Raw genomic sequence first — 19642 nt, 5'->3', positions numbered from 1 at the left:
GAGATATTTGAAGTGGTTCAACTCTCCTCTATGGTCAATCTCCCGGACTCCCCCTATATATACGTTCTAAGAGTATTGGTAGAGTATCACTAGTATGTACCTGATTATCTGAACCAGTCTGAACTGAATATCTTTAGTCCGAATGGAATAATGGCCGTTTACATCCGTGATGGAGCATATAGTATAGCGCCATAAAGCAGAAGAAGAAGAAGATGAACTGAATATCTGACAAGTTAGCGTCGCGCGCTTTCCCTCTTTATTCGTCCATGCGTCTTCGCGTCTGACGCTGACGCGTCATATTCTCGAGGACGCACCGAAGACGATTTGAAGCGTATTCGCCCGTGACAAGTCGTACGCGAGTTATTATTATCGTTATTATATAGTTAATACCGACTAACTATATAATACTATGGAGAACGTTCGCTCGCCGATGGATAACCTCTTCAACATGTTGTCGGGCTTCAGCGCGGGCCAGGAGAAGGCCCTGAAGCAAGGAATCTACAATGCCGTCGCACTCTTCTTCCTGTGTCTCGTTTCGGCGGCCGGCTACGGCCTCTACATTATCCTGAGTCCCTTCGTCAAACCCTTAATCTGGGCCCTACTGTGCGGTTCCGTTCTCTTTCCGTTCAAGTGTTCGCTGGCCACAACGGTACAGTCTTGGTTCGCCAAAGTGGAAGCGTTGCAGACTCCACTGGTTGTCAACGTCGGCCTACTGCCCGTGCATATATTCGACAATGTCTCCGAGAGAGTGGGTTCCTTTCTGTGGACGCGCATCAAGTATATTGTCTGGGCGGCGTCGCTGGCGTTGCTGGCTGCAGGCGTGTATCATTACACTCCTAACGTGATAACATGTCTTGCCTGGAGGACATTTCAGGTCTTCACCGCCGTCTCTGGATTTTTTATTCTGACGTGCAACGTCTTTACGGTATCCTCATTCTGCGTCAAGTAGTTTTCTCCTCGCTTTGTATCGTCCTGTAAAAATATCGTGAACTCTCTTGCTTGTTCGAATAGTTAATCAGATTTTATCTTGCAGGTTTCAACTATACTCATCGGCTACTTGACAATTCTATATATTTACTGGACACCGTCAAACTCGATTCGTTTTCGCTACAGTTCCTTCGTGATATGGTTCATCATCAGCATGTATCTGTCGAGCATAGCAGGGGCTTACCGAGTCTTAGTCTTCACCGCTCTCCAAATCCTCTGTGCAATAGGATTTATTTACGAAGTAATACTCATTATGGACAGTCATGAGCTGAATGGCAGGCACTTGACATTCTCGCAGGCAGTGCGTTTCGCTTTAACAAACGACCTATTGCCGAGCTCGCAAGAGGATAAATCCTCTTCATCGCAGGGTGACGACCGGGCAAACGACTGTATTCCCGAAGGCGAGAGCGTGGATACGTCGATTCGCTCTCGAGAAGAAACGGGAAGATTGGCGTCCGCTGATGTGGCGAGTATCGAGAGAATACGTAGCACACCGAGACTCAGCGTAAAGTCAATGTCTTTAGATACGGACGCCGGTTTATCCTCCACATGTAAACCTGCGCGTAACATACATTCTATAACTCGTGCGACATTACGCGACCGTTATCTGCTCGGAAAAATAAGGGCCGAATTACGAACGTCTCTAGATATGCAGGACGACGAGGTCGACACCGACAAATACATGTATGGGGCGCTATACGCGTGTGCCGGTATGCTTCTCTGGAAACACAGGTGGATCACGCACATTCTGGTGATCCCACTGGTACATTATATCGTCAAGCAATTGGGTAGCTATTTCGGCTTTTGGGAAAGGATACTCGGGTATTGTGACTCGACGATACGAACGCTCAAGTCGTGGTCCATGGAACGACATCAAGCGCTTATACCGTCCAATATCAGAGGTCTCTACAAAGTAAGCATTATTGTAGATGAGAAGCTGAGAAACGTTCTGAAAGGCTCTGTTAATGCGGTAGCGACTACATCCGTTATACTTGGCTTGATCGTTTTCACCACTTGCGCATCTATTTTCATCACGATACAGGTATGCGACAAACACGTGTTTGTTCATTATATTATACTGCTTGTAAGGTGTTCCCGGGTTAAACGGCGAAACTTGAAATATGAATTTAGAAACAAGAAAAATTTTCCTTATGCTCGCAAACGCTTCGTTCAAGAGATATTGACTTGAAGATACCGAATTAAGAACGAATAATTTTGAAATAATAGAGGCTTTTCCTTTTTACTGTTTAACAGTACCTAATCAAAATTTACAGTAATTAAAATTGAATTATTCTCTTTACTCTACTTAACAGTAATTAAACTTAAAATAATTATTCTCTTTACTGCTTTACTGTAATCAAAATTTGAGTATTACATATTTTGTTCAGTATTATGTTGAGAATGATGGCTTCCAGCTAGGAGACAAGCGTTACACCTATCGGTGAGAGAACGAGTGGCTGACATTGTGCGTCTGTCATTTCTTCGTACGCTTGCACTAGTCTCCGTTTTAATGATTGAAGGTCATTAACAGGCATTTCATACATTTTTTGCTTGAGAACACGCCGTTCAAAAAATCTATTGATGTTAAATCATTTTGAACGAAATATTTATTACTTAAATTTTGATTACTGTAAAGCAGTGAAGAGGATAATTATTTTAATTTTGATTGCTGTTACAAGGATAATTATTTTAATTTTGATTTAGTAAAGAAGATAATAATTTTGATTACTGTAAATTTTTATTACTGCAAAGAAAATAATTCTTTTAATTTTGATTACTGTTTAGCAGTAAAGAAGATATTTATTTTAATTTTGATATTGTAAATTTTGATTATTGTAAATCAGTAAAGAGGATAAACTTACATTATTTCAGAATTGTTTATTCATAATATTTCTGTAACTTCAGAAATAAATATCTCTTGAACGAAGAGTTCGCAAGCATGCCTCTAGAGGAAAACTTTTTCTTGTTTTGAGATCCTAAATTCATATTTCAAATTTAACCGTTTAACCCGAACACCCTGTATACTGTGTTATTGTATAATTGTACAACAGTCGATTCTACGGTTGATTCTACAGTCGATTCTGTCTGTTTTAGATCTATGCGGAAGGCTTGCATCTTGTTCAAGTAACGGGCGAGATATTGAATTCCACTTTGATGAACAATCCTGATATTGATTGGGTTCCAGAAAAGTGGGAAGAGTCCGTTAACAGTGTTTTAGATAACGCATATACATATGGACGAAGCGCTATCTCGGATGGAGTAAGATTTACTTTGTTTACTTATCCACTTGCAAACGTCAAGCTTACTTATCCAGCTTGTTTAATTCAGATTCGAGGTCTCATGAAAGATCTTGAACCGACGAAAGCGGAGCAGATGGAGAAGAAAGTCTTGGAGCTTTGGGATCGTCTCTATCAGGCGTGGATGATGTCCAATACGGATCCGGATCTTGTGGGTCCTACTGTAGATGTTATGTCTGCGTATACCGCTTGGGAGAGCTTCAAAGAAAGCTTTGGAAAAACACCCCTACGTAAATACTTTGCCTCGAGAAATTTTTGCAATTTAGCATTATTTATTACATTACACTTTTGACTCTTTTTTTTACGTAGAATTGTGTTGATTGTGTCTATTGTAGTAAGGCCCAGTTTTACAAGTGTCGGTTAACGTTTAACCTTAGATTAACTCACTCTTTGTCTCCTTCTAACGTCCCCCTTAGAAAGAGACAAAGAGTTAATCTAAGGTTAAAAGTTAACCGACACTTGTGAAACTGGGCCTAAGGACACTGCTTTGTGTATAATATAACAATGGAACGACATTGCTTCTCCTTTTAGATTTGTTCAATATGACTAGCATACAGAATTTTGCCAAAGAGAATATTGGCATTTTGATGTCGGTGCTTGACTCTCTCTGGGGCATCGTCAAAGGCAATATGTCTGTGATACTGACAGTTTTCACGGAGCTGTTTTATATCGTACTCATGAGTGGATCGGCGGTACTTAATTTTGTACTCAGCACGGTATGCAGCATATTTTTGCAAAGTTGTACTTTTATAAAGGAAAAGAAAAGACATGAGATGTAATAATTTGTTATATTTCAGGTTGTGTTCTTTACAACTTTATTTTATTTGCTCAGTTCCAGCGATAAAACTTATAAACCCATCGAATTGACAACAATGTTTAGTCCTATTAGTTGCCACAGGTAACTATCTGATATCTGCAATTTGACTTGTGCTCTCCCTTTCTCATGTAATATTTTTGATTTTATAAAATTATTTTCTTTTAACAAGCACGCTTCATGTGGAAGGGTAAGTTAGTCTTTGTATAATGTGATCGAGTTAATATTTATTTGGACATTACTGCCGTGAAATACGTAATCGCGCGCAGCGAAAACATTTAAGATTTAGAAACAACATCGATTTTGTCCAGGTTTGCTGTAGCGTTACAAGAAGCGGTAATTGGAGTATTCGCGGCCACCTTTAAACTCGCTTCCTTCTTCGGCATGTGGACGTGGTTCATACACAATTTATTCCAAGTAAAGATTGTCTATTTACCGTCGGCCCTCGCGACTATGTTGGGGGCAGTTCCTTTCTTAGACGCGTACTTTGCCTGCATCCCGGCTGCCATAGAACTTTGGTTTACTCGTGGATCGATGATTGCTATCACCTTTTTTCTCTTTCATTTCCTCCCATGTAACATAGTAGTGACGGAATTTTATAAGGAGATTAAAGGGTAATATTGTGTTTCGTATTATATTCTAGAAATATATCTTCAATCACGATTCACGCATCGTCTTTACACGCATTTCATTTGTTTCAGTGGTGGACATCCTTATCTGACGGGCCTATCGATAGCGGGTGGAATCTTTTGTTTAGGCGTGGAAGGGGCTATTTTTGGTCCTTTGCTCTTGTGTTGTATTATGGTTGTCATCAATTTAAGCCGACGTTACCTGCACTCGCCTGAGGAGGAAGCCGTGTTGTCGACATATCCCAACCATGAAAGAACATCTCAATATGAGCCAAAATAACATTACGGTTTTAATGGGAATCGATATCTCTGTTTAGCAATATCACGAGCTACGGGCTTGGCTCCAGCTTTTGTTATAGAATATATATTAAAAGTTTGATATTAAATATTTCCTGAAAGTCAACGCTGTATGATGGCTGGACTAAACATACAGTGTAAATACAAATGCGAAAGTTGTGCTTTATATACTTTTTTATGTGATAAGAGAACTATAATACAGGTGTCTCAGCTTACGCTTATTAGACTTAACAGATATTTATATTGTATGGATAATTAAAAGAAGTTATTTTATTATTTATGAGCACTCTTAATATAATTTTTTTTTACGAATTTAGTTTTAAACGACAATAGATTTTCAGTCTTCCACCATCCTTATATCGAGAATTTTACAAAGACAGATCTGCGACAATATCGTTACATTAGGCCTGTTTGTTTTCACTGCACTTCTGAACTAATGCAATAAGTTAGAATGAAAGAAAATATATTTGTTTCATTCTTATTGCACTAGTTCAGAAGTGCAGCGAAAACGAACAGGCATATTTATGACGATGTGATATAAAAACTTATATACACGATACAATTTTAATTTATCACATTTCGAGAACGCTACGTGTTGTTTGTAACGTATTGATTAGTGTTAAGTGTGTAAACAAAAAACGTATAAAAAATATATATATGTATATTGTGGTACTGACTTCAAGATTTAACATTTATATTATATGTTTATATTTCTCATGTCAAATGTGTAACCAAAGATATGATAATAAATTTTCTTAACATTTAATGCACGTATTGTCCTAAATTATAGTTCGTTGAAGCAAAACGCAATGTCCAGTCTAATGTCCACGATAGTCAGTGGAGCCGTAATTGTGCTTATTATTCTTATTGGACTTGAGGTTTACTTACACTATGATACTTACTTTGTATCAAGGAGAATTTGAAGGTATGGAGTATAATATAAATGAAGGAGTTTATTTGTGTCGCGATAAAAAGTTGATACATATAGTATTTATCGTAATTTAAAGGGACTGTATGTACAATTGTTGAAGTAATTTTCAACCGACGCTTTATATACAATGCATTATAGAAGGTTTTGACTAATCTAACTTTGTCCTTTTAACAAAGGAATCATCATCAAAATTGCCATGTGTATTGTAAATATTCGATATATGTGTGAGTTTTATATTGTTCCGTAATAATTCAACTGTGGTTGCTTCATGCGCGTGGAAAATAATTTCTTTCTCTTTTACAAATATATGAAAGCCATTATCCGAAAAACGACCACGTATATTGCCTACTTCTAACCACACGAATAGCGCTATGTTATCTGTCGATAATACAATTTTGAAATCTGCATAATTGGAAAGTTTCCCAGGTAAATGATTCTCTTCGATCTTCATCTGAAACGATAAATATTTGCGCATTAACATTTCTCTCTGGCAGCACTTACAATGTCTGCATATCGGACTTTGAATGTGACACAAAATTAATCCGCTTACAGTGACATTGGCTACTGGTACATCTGCGTTTTTTAACGCATCAGGATATATGTAATTGACTGGCGCGATTAGGGATCCAGATTTATTCGTGAGAGATAAAGTGACTATGCAGGATTTTTTGGCGGATTTCAAGGATGACCCACAACCCGCTCGAAGCAGGAACGCGTCTAACCAAAACGATGTAACTTTCATGGCTTTATTAGATTCCTGAAAAAGAATTATAATATTTATACACGGATTATGTATACATGTATCCCTATTACTTTATCATACTCACTATTATAATATCATTGAAGAATAATGCAAATATAGATTTCATGGATTCCCATTTGTAAACATAAAGTTTTACTGTACAATTTGTTAAGGTGTACAATCGATCAGATATTACATATATCGAGAGCTCGTTGGAGGTAGACAAATGTGGTGTAACGATAATGGGCGCGAAGAAATCCTTGGCATAATAATGCAACATTTTCCAGCGACCTTCGATATCTGTAAATATAACATAGAGAGGATTTTCTTAACACATGCAAATAATAGAATAGTTATGATATCTTGTAACTAGAACGATCAATATGATATCGTCATATTTCAATAAAAGAAAGAAAGCGTTATGGAAGCAGAAATCACATTTCCCACACGTTTTATGCATCTATCGTCTCGAGAATTTTGAAAAAAGATCTTATATACATAGAAAAGACTTGTCTAGATTTTTTAATTCTAATTCTAAGATATTAATTCTTTGAATTACCTATGGAAGACCACGAAGGAGCTTGCCAAACATCATTCAGCTGCCAATAGAGAGCTCCCATTGTCATACCCTCACCTAAGGAATTCACCTCTGACTTGGCTTGCCTATACGCTTCCGTCTGTATCTTTATAGAAACTGCTTGATTAACCTGACTGAGGTATATATAACTCGCGAAATCTCGAACGCTGTTGTTACTTTGCGGTATAACAAAGTTGTGCAAGATCAGCAGCCGCATATATTGATTGCCGAATGGTTGATGTTGTCTGTGTTTTACGAAATCGCTGTTGACATGAAGATCTTTCGTGCTTTCTATAGCAGTCGCTATCGTGTATATCGACGGCCAAGATTGAAATCCATACTCAGAGCAAAATCTCGTCCGAGGATACTGAGTGATATCCCATCCATTTCTGATGTAGTTGTAATAGTGAACTAAAAAGCGGCAAATATTAAGCGTTAATATAACCAATCAAATCTAATTTTAAACTGCCACAAGAAAAACTATTTGCATATTACCGTCACCGTAGAGATTCGAATAAGGATTTACTCCAGTATAATTGTACGTTTCTTCGTATGCTCCGTTGCCTGGACTAGACACGACGAATGGTCTTACAGGATCTAATTTCTCCACTTCCGTCTTCAATAGATTCACGTAAAGTTTCACGTAATCCTCTCTATACACCTGAGCAGAACCGGTTCCGTACCAATTTCCATAAAGCGCTGCCTCATTTTCGTTATTGCCAGCCCAAAGCACGATGCTTGGATGGTTTTTCAAACGTATTACATTTTGTAATATTTCTTCTTTTACACTACCCAGGAATGAGTCGCTCGTGGGGTACATGGCGCATGCAAACATGAAATCTTGCCAAATCATGATTCCATATTCATCGGCCAAGTCGTAAAATAATTTCGATTCGTAGACACCACCGCCCCACACTCTCAGCATATTCATGTGTGTCCCTTTGACGGATAACAACAAGTGCCTGATGGTGTCTTCTTTCGCACCTAGCTCGGGAAAGACACTGGCTGGAATAAAGTTGCTGCCTTTGGCGAAGATTGATACGCCGTTTATGCGAAAATAAAAACTCAATCCTTTCTTCAGAGGTTCCTCCACCAGCTCAACCGTTCGAAAGCCTATACGAATCCGCTTGTATAGTGCATCGTTTGTCGTTGTCACAGTGGTAGTTAAGTAGTACAACTGTTGCTTGCCATAACCATTCGGCCACCAATTCTCAATGGTATCCTGACCAGAAGAAAAAAAGAACCATTAGGCTACAACACTAGAGATACAATTTTGTTTTTATTTGAATGCACTTGCAGGAGAAACTGGTGAAACAAAATATGAAATAAAGAAAAAAAGAAGATGCAATCAGTATTGTATACATCAAATAATTCTTTTAATAAAAACTGGACTAAAAAACTATTTGATATATAAAACACTATGCAGTGTAATCCCAGACAGCATGCCTGTCCAAAATTGGGATATATTAAAGACATCTTTAAGACGTTTTATGATATGATGTCTTTAAGATGTCTTATGTCCCGATTTTGTCTGGTGCAGTCTGAGATTTTTTTATAAATGTTACAGTATTGATAATTGTTAAAGTTTACCGCAGGTACGATGAGCGAAATGTTAACATTTATGTATTTTCCATTTGCGTCAAATACAACCTCACTGACATTGCTGATAACTTTACTTTGCGAAATATGCAATATCGATGCTATATGACAACTGATTTTCGTGAATCTTTCATCCTCGCTCTGCGTTGCCTCGAGAAATATCGTAACGAGGATGTTCCAGGCATCATTCTCTTTGCGTATGTCAGTCGTAATGTCGTTAATCAATATATCATTTACGGGAATCAATTCAACATCTCTCCTGCAGATTTATTTCTTATATTTATACCAGTAAAAATATATTCGGTAAGAAAACAAAATATACTGTTAAAGATATCGAAAATAAAATATACTGTAAAAGGTAATCAGTTCCTTATTACCAGATGCCAACCGAGGGAAAAGCGGGTCCCCAATCCCATGAGAAACTGGCCTGCATCTTACGAATGTGATTTACATGACATTGTCCGTTGTATTCCTTAGGTACACACACTGGTGGTACAACGTAATTTTTCTTTTGCTCATTGTATAAATCTTCAGCTGCTTTAACAGCTGAATGAAATGTGACTTTCAGTAAATTCTGTCCTTTCTGCATATTTTCCGGATAAAATAATAATTATATTATTCACGCGTATATTTTGTACGATTCTCTTGAGTTCTTTGATTACCTTAATAACATCTGTCACGTCAAAAATATATCGTACGAACATATTTGAACCCTCTCCGACTACATGATTGTTCAAAGAAATATTGGCAAATGTATCAATTCCATGAAAAATCAAGACTATCTTGCGAGCTTTTAGAAAATTTTCGCGCACTGAAAATAATGCGTTTAGATTCCGTTCTTAATGTTAACTGTTATCAAATATTATATCTCATATATTCGTGTCCCAACTAATTTACCGCTAAAATTTTTAGTATAAATCACAGATTGATTTCCGACCCAACGATTATTGATATCGTTTCTTCCATGCAGATTGTTCTCTATTATGTTGTTCTTACGCAAGTCTGTATAAATTCCTCCAGGAACAGTCGCACTGAAATTGGCATCTGTAAAACAGAGGAATTGTTAGGTCATTTACGTGAAAGGTAAATATTTCTGAGAAAAGCCGTTCATCATATTTGAAAAAGATTACATGTATACTCTTCTTAAAACTAAGTTCTTGTCTCTTACCATTGTTGCATTCTTCGAAGGGCTTTTTGTCTGGAAAATATATTTTTTATTGCAATTATAATTGCATATATATATATATATATGTATATATATATATATATATATATATATATATATATGTACTATATCTTTACTGAAAAAGATAAGAATTTCTAATAATATTTACCACAAATATTAATGGTCCCTCTCCATTCACCATTTAGGGTTATAATTTGGCAGCGTACACTGATTAATGATGAAATCCACAATGCCAAAATAAAAAACATCATTTCGGCAGGTGGCACTTACGTTGAAGTATGATATAACAATAATCTGAAATCAAAGACTGCAAATAATACAATAGAAACCTTTTCCGAAGTAAGTATTTGTACTTACTCGCCCGTCACTTGTCGCTTTTCGTGAAAACCTACCAATTTCCAATAAAAAACATAGAGATAAGATCACAAGAGCGAACTGTGGCTTATTTATAAAGAGCAGTCTGTTACTATCTAATCCACGGATGCAACGCTTTTTCGTTCGGAGTTTGATTATCATTTTAGATTAGGGCAAAGTTTATCAGCCCATAACCTTGATAACAAGAGAGAGAAAACGATAATATACATAAAATTCACTTTATATTATCTATTTGTAATCTTTAGACAACATAAAATTATCAATCGAACAAGCATGCCGTGAGCCTCGATCCTCTCTCGATACCTCTTCTCGTTGCTGTTTGCACGAGTTGTATCACGTCTCTACCAGTCTCTACTTTGTAGCTAGGACTAATGAAAACGCCCGAGTTAATTTCAATTGGCATTTTATTTATAAATAACAGACTTCACAGGTATAAAAATATTTTAGGTTGATTTACAATTTAGCACGCGTTGTATTTTCACACACAACGACACACACACACACACACACACACACACACACACACACACACACACATTTACATATAGTTAAATCTCTCTCTCACCGCGTAAAATATTATACAAGATTTAATACATGTCCTTAGGAATTTACGAAAGCAACAGCCATTCGTCGATTGCTTTGTCCATGTATCGCGCGTATATTGCAAAGCGTAAAGTTCACTCGAGCCGCTCGAGCGTAGGAATGGAATGATCGTGAACTGTATAGTATTAATCAATTAATCAATACCTCTCTTTTCGACCTCTTATAATCTTTTGATACTGAAAATAGCACTTTATCGCCTGTAACATCGCATCTTTAATAGTGCAACACATCGCCAAATCGTAATAAGGAATTTCTATTTTCTTTATCGTTACTCAAAATGAACGAAAACGTAAAATAAACGAAAACGTGAAAAAAGAATAGAATGAGATACAACATAGTAGTCATGCATTTACTTTGAGGACAACTCAGAATATTTATTCTTTATCAAAAGAGGCTGTACAAAAAAATAATAATTGACAAGTACATTGCGAAATAAATATATATCTCGCAATTTGCAATCTTAATTTTGATTAAGATCTTTGATGAATTTCAAAATGATTACTCGTCAATCAAAATGTAAATAAGTACCTGGTTTCTGAATTGTGAACGCAAAAAAAAGAGAATTCCCCAAACCGAGCTTTAGAAATCTATCCTTTAGTTAATCTTTATAATATAAAGCAGACTTTATTTTGACAGAATTTTATGTGACAAAATTTTAGTATACGAGAGTGTATGTACAATGTCGAAAGTTGCGATAAATATAATGGCTTCTCTTGACATTGTTGTTCGATTTTTAAAATCGGAAAGTCTATCACTAAAATTGCGAGTTACGAGACATGCGTATACATGTTACTGAATACATGACAAACAATTGTTAAACAAACACAAAATACACATATATCAGTCAGTTCTATGCAATAGCATTTACGTAATTCGTAATTTGCCCCTCCTCCCCAAAAAATTTCTTCGTTTTAAAAATGAAATTAGAGAACACGATTATACATTTCGAGTTCTCATGAGGACGCGAGAACAATCAACGTTTCCTTTTTCTACCAGTATATACATTTTTTTTGCTATTAGATGGAAACTGACCCAAGTAATCTATCTCGGAATCTTTCTGTTCACTGATTGGTATAAAATTGCGAAAGGATGAGGTAGAGGTGGTATTGGTATCTTCAGATCCTAAAGAAAAAGATACACAAATAAAATTAAATGTAAAGAAAATTTGACCAAAATAAAAGATGAGAATTTTTTTGAATAGTCATGAAAGAAAGGTAAAAAAAAGAATGGGATGTCAACACATTTAAATAGAAAATATAAGCCTCTAAGGGCCAGTTTCATCAACGCCGATTAATTGTAACCTTCGATTAAACTCACTCTTCGTCTCTTTTTAACTGTCTTTCTGAAGTGAGTTTAATCGAAGGTTACAGTTAATCGGAGAGGGTGCAACCGCCCCTAACTCGTTAAATTTCCAATACAATCTATAGATCTATTAATCCTTTGTACAAACGGAAATGCTTAAAAGATTTTGTATAATTTCAAGATTCTAAGGTCGATACATAGGAAACCGATGTTTGTTGTGCAAGCCGAATAGAGTTATCTAATGTGTATTATGATAAGATAATATTTATCAGAAACAAAAAATATTACTAACAGATTATGTAATACTGAACGTACCACGTGAGTGTCTTTGATCATTCCTATTATTTATACACTGCTGAACATGTTCCTCATACTCCACTCCATTATTCGTCTTGTAATTGTTGCATATATTACATTCTAACTGATTCGTGTCGTTATTTGTCTCGAATTGTTCGCAATCAGCGGCATGATCCTCTATCTCGTTATGTGGAAACCACTTATTGCATATAGGACAACTTACATTCTTTGTCGTAGTAGGTACATTTTCGGACTGATTACCATTCTGTGCATCCTATAAATGAAAAAGATTACAAAAAGTAACGATACCCTGTAGAATGTTTGGAGAAAGACAGAAAAACGGAGGTGAATATTTTATATATATATATATATATATAACTCACTTGATTTATCTCGGCTGATTTATCCTCATCATCAGATAATAGTTGATGCTCCCAGGCTCCGTTTCTATTCTCTATCCTACACAATTCCTTTTCCTTCCGTTGTTCGCAGAGTCTCAGTCTCTTCTTTTTGTTCCGCCCCTCATCGTTCTCTTCCTCTTTCGCCGTTGCCTGCGTCTCCTTCGCTGTTTTCGACAGTGACAGTCGTTTCTCTCGTAATCTAGATCGCATTTCTCTCGATATCGGCAGCGGCCGAATTTCCACGTCCTCCACCACAACGTCTTCCTCTTCCTCCTCATTATTCCAATCTTCTTCCAGTTTTTGACGGATTTCTTCTGCCGTCATTCTATTGTCTTTCTTTTGAGCTCTTGCCTGTTCAACTTTATTCTCATTAGTGCGCCGCGTCTTTGGAGACGCTTTCGATGTAGCGTTTCCCCGTCTTTGTCTAGTCAGACCCAAACGCGTCTTAGGATTGGGAGGTGTTATTTTTCTAGGATATGCGGTTAATTCAGGCGATACTCTTTCATCCTTTTCATTGGTTCTTTTTTTGGATAAATGTTTAGATTCATTGTCAATATCCGTGTCGATATTATCATCGCTGAAAGACGCGATAATGTCTGATGTTGCTTTATTATGACCGGTATGCGCTTGTTGATTCGTAGCACACGTTACGTTATTCGATTGAGCTCTCTTTTTTTTAACTCGAACAAAGTCGTATCGACTGCCGTCTTCGTCCTCGGTGGAACTGTCTTTATTCAGATTAGCGATGAGAGTATTTGCTTTACGTTTACTAGCTCGCTCGTGACCATCCCGGTATGTACATTCCGCTGGGATCTGTTCGATCTTAGGATCTGTTAATGGTTTTTTATCCAAGCTACCGTTAGCGGCGCCGACCTACAGAAACAAGGATTAGAATCAGAATAAGATTGAATGAAATAAACAACTATCTTTTTTGTAAACAAATATAATTTATTCAAAAAGGCTTCTTGCAGTTTACAGCTTTATTCAATGATTGTGTTTTTGTAAACGCTCATGTATATATTATATCATGTATGTTTTTATATAAATCCAATGTTATAGTATCAATAAAAAATATCAAATGTATATTTATGCGTTTTATATGTATTTTGTCTTAATTTGTTTGGCAAAAAATGCCAATGGCTCACAAATAATTTTACATGTACACTTTTATGTAAGTTAAAGTGATGGAAGCGACGTAATATACGATAAGTAATATACGGAAGTTATATGCACTGAATTAGTATAATAACAGAGAGATGTAATAAATACACTTTCTTATCAGATATGGCATATTGCAATACTGTATTGTAGTTCTAAAGAAAAATGTAGAATTACATTACGAGCGACTGATTTTGACAAAAAAAAACCAAGATCGAAGATATAACTGCTCGTAGAAAGATTTTTCATAAATGTAACGCCTCTCTCTCTCTTTCGATATAAATTAAACCTTTTCCACAACTCGACTTTACCAATAACTCCAAAAATTTCAAATTAGCACATTTATCGGTGAAATTTAAGAGTTGTGCAGGGAGAATTATTTAAGTATATCAAAACGACATAGAAAGTGAGTATACTTTTAATAATATTGCCTAAACAAATACGAAAATCTTACGTCTAAAAGAATTGTTGCACATAAATAATTCGGCAACACCGAATTGTATAATGACGACCGTGTTAGAAAAATACGTATTAGATACATTCTTTAAAAAGCATAGTACTTTACTCTCGTTAGCGATACAAATAATATGGGAGGGATTGCAGGGAGGTACCCACCTGAATGGGTGACCCCCATTGAAATATCGAATTGGTAATGGGGCGCCAACTGTACCATAAGTCTGCTATTTCCTTCAAATGCTGGCTCACGGAACGTATTACTTGGTCGCTCTGATCAGAAGACATGTGTGCTTCTTTGCAATGCTCAAACGGTATACGTTCCCGAGTCGAAGATCGATTTGGCTGTCGCAAAGGCACGTCGTTTTCGTTGATGTTGACATCGAGCGGGTTTAATCGCCATCTTTCCAACTTCTGGACGACTTCACCCTGTGCGTCCTGAGCCGTTCTTCTCTCCGTCGCGTTCTGACATTCCCGCGAAACGTTTCCCGATCTCAGCGAGGGATATCGATTTGTACTGTGCGTGGAGTTGGTGCTATCGTACTGTTTCTCGAATAGCTCGTCGCTGTCGGAGCTCTTACGCCTGTGCACAGGGTTCCGTGCTTCGAAAAGGGACGGAGATTCCGGACTGTTGATATAGTGAACGCTTTTACGTTCGTGCATAGTCGGAGACGTGCGATTCAGTTTGTATAAATACGATGGTCTTGGCATCTCTGTGCACTCCTGCAAAGTCACTTCTTGCTGTATGTTTACATCAGATGTAATATCTGATAGGCACTCGTTATCGGAATGTTGTGTCCCCTAAAAAGTTTTACAACAGGATAGTGAATTCACTATTCATTTCTTTGTATTTCTAATTTCTTTCATTATTGTCATTATACGAAATATATGAAATGTTTGATATATTTCAAAGTTGCATGCAAATAACATATACAATTATTATTATTACATACCTCTTGCGTATTTTTATTATTGGAAGCAATGTTTGATGTATCTTGAGACTCATTGACAAATTCGAGTAGTCTTTTCATTTGTTTAAAGGTAATCCCTGGCTCATATATCCCAATACCTAAAGAACAATCAACAAAATGTCAATTACTAACAAATAAATTCTTAGCCTTTTCTTAATCGAGATAAAGTTTTAACCGGTATGTGCTTGCGAGGGTCAAAATGACCCAGATGCATGAACAAATAAATGTTTTTCCATTTTATTAAAAGCTAATGTGATGATATATTAATTTCAGAACTATTACCAGCTTTAAACGATCACACTATGTTTAAGTAATACTCATATATTCCATGTGGTTATACTTTATACTTGAAGCTAAAATTGAATAATGATTAAAATTTATCCGATCATTTTAAATATCTGTATTTTTTGTATAACTTGCAAGCTATGCATTTACTAACAAAATAGATTATGCAAAGAAATAATATTTTTTAAAATATGGACTTTTAATTTCTAATGTTCAAAAATTTTTTGTTTAAAATAATTGATTTCCACATAAGCATTTACGTCAAAAAAGTCACGCGAGCACTTACAGGTTAAATTACTTGTGCATTATTGTAATTTTTTTTTCTAACGGTAATTAATATAATTCCTGTTGAAACAAAGTTGACTGTGACTTTTGTAATTAAAACTTATTCAATGTTAAAAATCTATAAGTTTATCTATAATATTACTAAGTTTTCAAACTTTAAAGTTAATTTTCTCAAAAATAAACCCACAATTGAAGAAACTTTATTCTACATCTCTTATTTATTTATAAAAAAAAAACAAAAACTCATGCTTAGCTATGTAATTAGTTACATAATGTCTTGTGTATTAAAATACACACATCAAGATACAAGAAATTATAATATGTAATAATATTAAAAATTAGAAATAAAAATTATCTACGTTCCAAAATTCGACATGAATTCTAGATCGTCTAAATACATCGGCTTAATATGTTACATACATATGCATATATTTTGTAAGTGATCAAAAAATCTCAAAATTAATCCCTTTCTGCAATCAATTCCGATATGCCAATCATCTCCACTGTAAATACATCTGATTACCTGTGAGCTTGCGCTTCATTTCCTCTTCTTCGATTTCCCTCGCGGTTAACCTCTTATTTTTCTCTCGCTCCATGCCGTCGGACATCTCTCGTCGGAAATAAAATGGACTCGTGAAAATCGCACGTCGCACGTTCGTCCTTCCTCCTCTTCTTCTTATCGATATACCTTCGGAGGGACAGAGGCACGGTCCCACAGCTTTATCCCTGGCGCGAAATTTTGATCACCTTAACGAAATGTAAATAAAGAATATTGCTAAAACTCCATATATGCGGTGAGAACGATGAGATGGCAAGCTGCGACGCGGTAGCCAATTGGCGACGCAAAGATTCTCCCCAGCGCGCCTGGCGGCCGCAAGTTGAACTAACGTAAATCAGACAGATTTAAATTAGGCCGGTATTTATAGTCGGTTCTTACCTCATAGAAGTTAAGCCGGACAACTTCGACTTACGACATTTTTTTTTTACGAATCGATTGTTAGTCGTTTGTTATTGATTGTTAGACTAATTAGAATGTTTGTTAGTTTTTACGTAATCACGAAAATAATTTTTAGTGTTAATTTAGCCGGTAAATATAGAATTCTTTACAATTTTCGATTCAAACCGTGGTCAATCGATGCGGAATCGTTTGTTAGTTCCGAATATACTAATTAAAACGTTTGTTAGATCACGGTTTCGCTAAAAAAAGCGAAACTGTATCGTTTAGCTGCCGGAGAGTGGGGGTGAGACGTAGAATATGTGGTGGTTTCGGAACGCATTAAGCTGAAATTTCATGCGAGCGAAGAAAAGCCAGCGTTTATCCGTTTATCCCCACTCCACCTCAAGGTGCGATTTCATTGACGCTAGAAACCAGCGGCAGCGTCAAGAAAATGTAGTGGGGGAAGAAGTTCTGTTGAATTTTGCGGTATGTACGCTAAAAAGTTGGTAGACGGTCTGAACTTCTTCCCCCACTACATTTTCTTGACGCTGCCGCTGGTTTCTAGCGTCAATGAAATCGCATCTTTTAGTTTATCAACACGGGAAACGTGCTTAACCTATTTTCAATTTATTTATCAGATTTGTTTATGCCTAATACCTGGCTACATTTCACGTGCAAAAATATAGGTAAGTGTAAAATGCAAATTTAATTTTGAACTTAGTAAAAAGTATCCTTGCAATATGAAAGAGATATAGATTGCAAAAGTAGAGAGGTAATCTACTAAAGCTGTATTTGAACAATTACATCAAATTACAGATTTATGAAATATAGAAATAAACACGCTTATATTGTATGTACAAGTAGATATAAGTAATTTTGTTATCGTACGGAAACTCGCAGTTCAAACTAACTATAAAATTGTTTGCAGATGCTTGATGTCATTGATGTCATTAAGAGGTAGAAAAGCAGTGGAATATCTCATGCACTTCCAAGTAAGTTAGAAAAGCATTAGTGAACTTAATCTTATACAAATCATATTAAAGTACACATTAAAAAAATATAAATATATTTTATCATTGTGTAAGGGTTGGAATCTGTCTTGGGACAAACGCTAAAAGAGAAGCCATAAAATGTCAAAGCGCTTAATCGAAACGAAACAGAGCATCAAGAACCTCGTCGTAGAGCGAGAAGCAGTGGCAGTCGAGCTGCATCATCTACGACCGGAATTTCCGAAGATGGCAGTTCAGGCCAACACGCTGATTATTATACAGAAGTAAGGCCGGTATTCATAGTCTGTTCTTATATTTAAGACCATCTTAAGTACAATCTTAAGATGTTATTAACCAATCACAGAGCCGTATTAGCATCTTAAGATATTACTTAAGACGGTCTTGAAATAAGATCTGATTATGAATACCGGCCTAAGTTTTATTTTCAAGTTACAAATTTGATTTTGGACGTTTCAGAACTTTTATAATTTAATAACAGAAAGAGATAGTAGCAATAACTTGAAAAATATGTGTAACGCTGATTGACTATCGTGTTGTGAGGGCGTAATTTTCTTAACGTTGCCGCGCTATGAAAGGTTTAATTTACCGCATGATTTAATTTATCCGTATGATATTGCAGATCGAGGACTGCAAAAGTAAGAAAAGTTTATAAGAATTACATTTGTAATTTATAGGACGTAAACATAGAAGAGGATACAGAGAGTAGTTGTGATTACATGGGTGAAACAAGTGACGATGTACACAGTGGGTGGTGGTAGCCAATCTGGAGCCAGTATGAAACCATTAGGCGATGATCTTGATACAGATAGCACATTAAAACGGATTCTAGAGCAGGATTATGACCTAATGAGTAATAAGAACAAGGTAAGCTAGTAACTAAATTTTAGTTAATATACATATATATTACAGATATAAGCTATAAAGCGTTTGTGCCGGATACATTTTTCAACAACTAAAAACTATTCCTGCTGTTTGCATTTTATTTACTTTTCATATTTAAATTAAAATTATACAAGGATTGTAATTTATGTTAAAAACAATCTTCAGTGAAACTAATCTTTCACTGAAAACAAATATCATACAAATATATCACTGATATTTATTTCAGCTTATACTTCCGGCGCAACCTATACTGTGATAAATATTCCAGAATCTCTGGCACAGCATTTCACTACGACGCAGTTTACGAATATCCCAAAGAAACCTAACTCTCATATCGCAGTTTACGAATATCTCAGAGAAACTCTCTGATTGTGTCGATTAATTATTGAACAGAAAAAGGAAAATACAATAGCAATGTTTTTTTTTACGTATTAGGATAAGCTGTGATTATATAAAAAAAGAAAGAAAAAAATAACGGAAAACAGAACCGAGCAGGAACAGGACGCAACAGTATATCTATATATTCTGATTTTGTAAATTATTCTACGAGGAAAACACTTGTGTATTATATATATATATATATATATATATGTTTAAAAAGTCGCGTTTTTGTTTATAATATTG

At 35.9% G+C, this 19642-nt stretch overlaps 2 protein-coding genes and 1 long non-coding RNA gene across 4 annotated transcripts; 2 read left to right on the top strand and 1 right to left on the bottom strand.

Annotated features, from left to right (window-relative positions):
• The first annotated feature begins 48 nt into the window (after nt 1-48).
• Nucleotides 49-5790, top strand: LOC112461412 (transmembrane protein 245). 2 transcript variants are annotated; one of them, XM_025026647.1, is made up of 9 exons: nt 49-925; nt 1034-2029; nt 3082-3246; nt 3316-3514; nt 3816-4000; nt 4082-4182; nt 4271-4288; nt 4410-4712; nt 4800-5790. In XM_025026647.1, the coding sequence occupies exons 1-9, from the start codon at nt 410-412 to the stop codon at nt 5005-5007; spliced, it is 2691 nt and encodes an 896-aa protein (XP_024882415.1). In that variant the 5' UTR covers nt 49-409; the 3' UTR covers nt 5008-5790. The 2 variants fall into 2 exon arrangements, with proteins under 2 accessions (XP_024882415.1, XP_024882416.1); XM_025026648.1 differs by lacking the exon at nt 4271-4288 and having other exon boundaries at nt 50-925.
• Nucleotides 5791-5957: 167 nt separating this feature from the next.
• On the bottom strand, nt 5958-17028 carry LOC112461413 (beta-mannosidase). Its single transcript, XM_025026649.1, has 16 exons — nt 16713-17028; nt 15602-15717; nt 14811-15449; nt 13020-13910; nt 12655-12910; nt 12070-12159; nt 10042-10071; nt 9771-9917; nt 9536-9684; nt 9251-9456; nt 8865-9132; nt 7770-8496; nt 7257-7685; nt 6783-6997; nt 6506-6712; nt 5958-6406 (listed from the first exon to the last, which is right to left on the bottom strand). The coding sequence occupies exons 1-16, from the start codon at nt 16795-16797 to the stop codon at nt 6104-6106; spliced, it is 4758 nt and encodes a 1585-aa protein (XP_024882417.1). The 5' UTR covers nt 16798-17028; the 3' UTR covers nt 5958-6103.
• Nucleotides 17029-17624: 596 nt separating this feature from the next.
• On the top strand, nt 17625-19530 carry LOC112461405. Its single transcript, XR_003041545.1, has 5 exons — nt 17625-17812; nt 18055-18118; nt 18212-18399; nt 18811-19000; nt 19245-19530. It is a non-coding gene; the product is annotated as an uncharacterized LOC112461405 (long non-coding RNA).
• The last annotated feature ends 112 nt before the right edge of the window (nt 19531-19642 follow it).

This window comes from Temnothorax curvispinosus, unplaced genomic scaffold (assembly GCF_003070985.1).
Source record: "Temnothorax curvispinosus isolate PA1 unplaced genomic scaffold, ASM307098v1 QBEX01011355.1, whole genome shotgun sequence".
In the NCBI taxonomy this organism is placed as follows: Eukaryota; Metazoa; Arthropoda; class Insecta; order Hymenoptera; family Formicidae; genus Temnothorax; species Temnothorax curvispinosus.
This window is presented reverse-complemented; position numbering and strand designations above follow the sequence as displayed.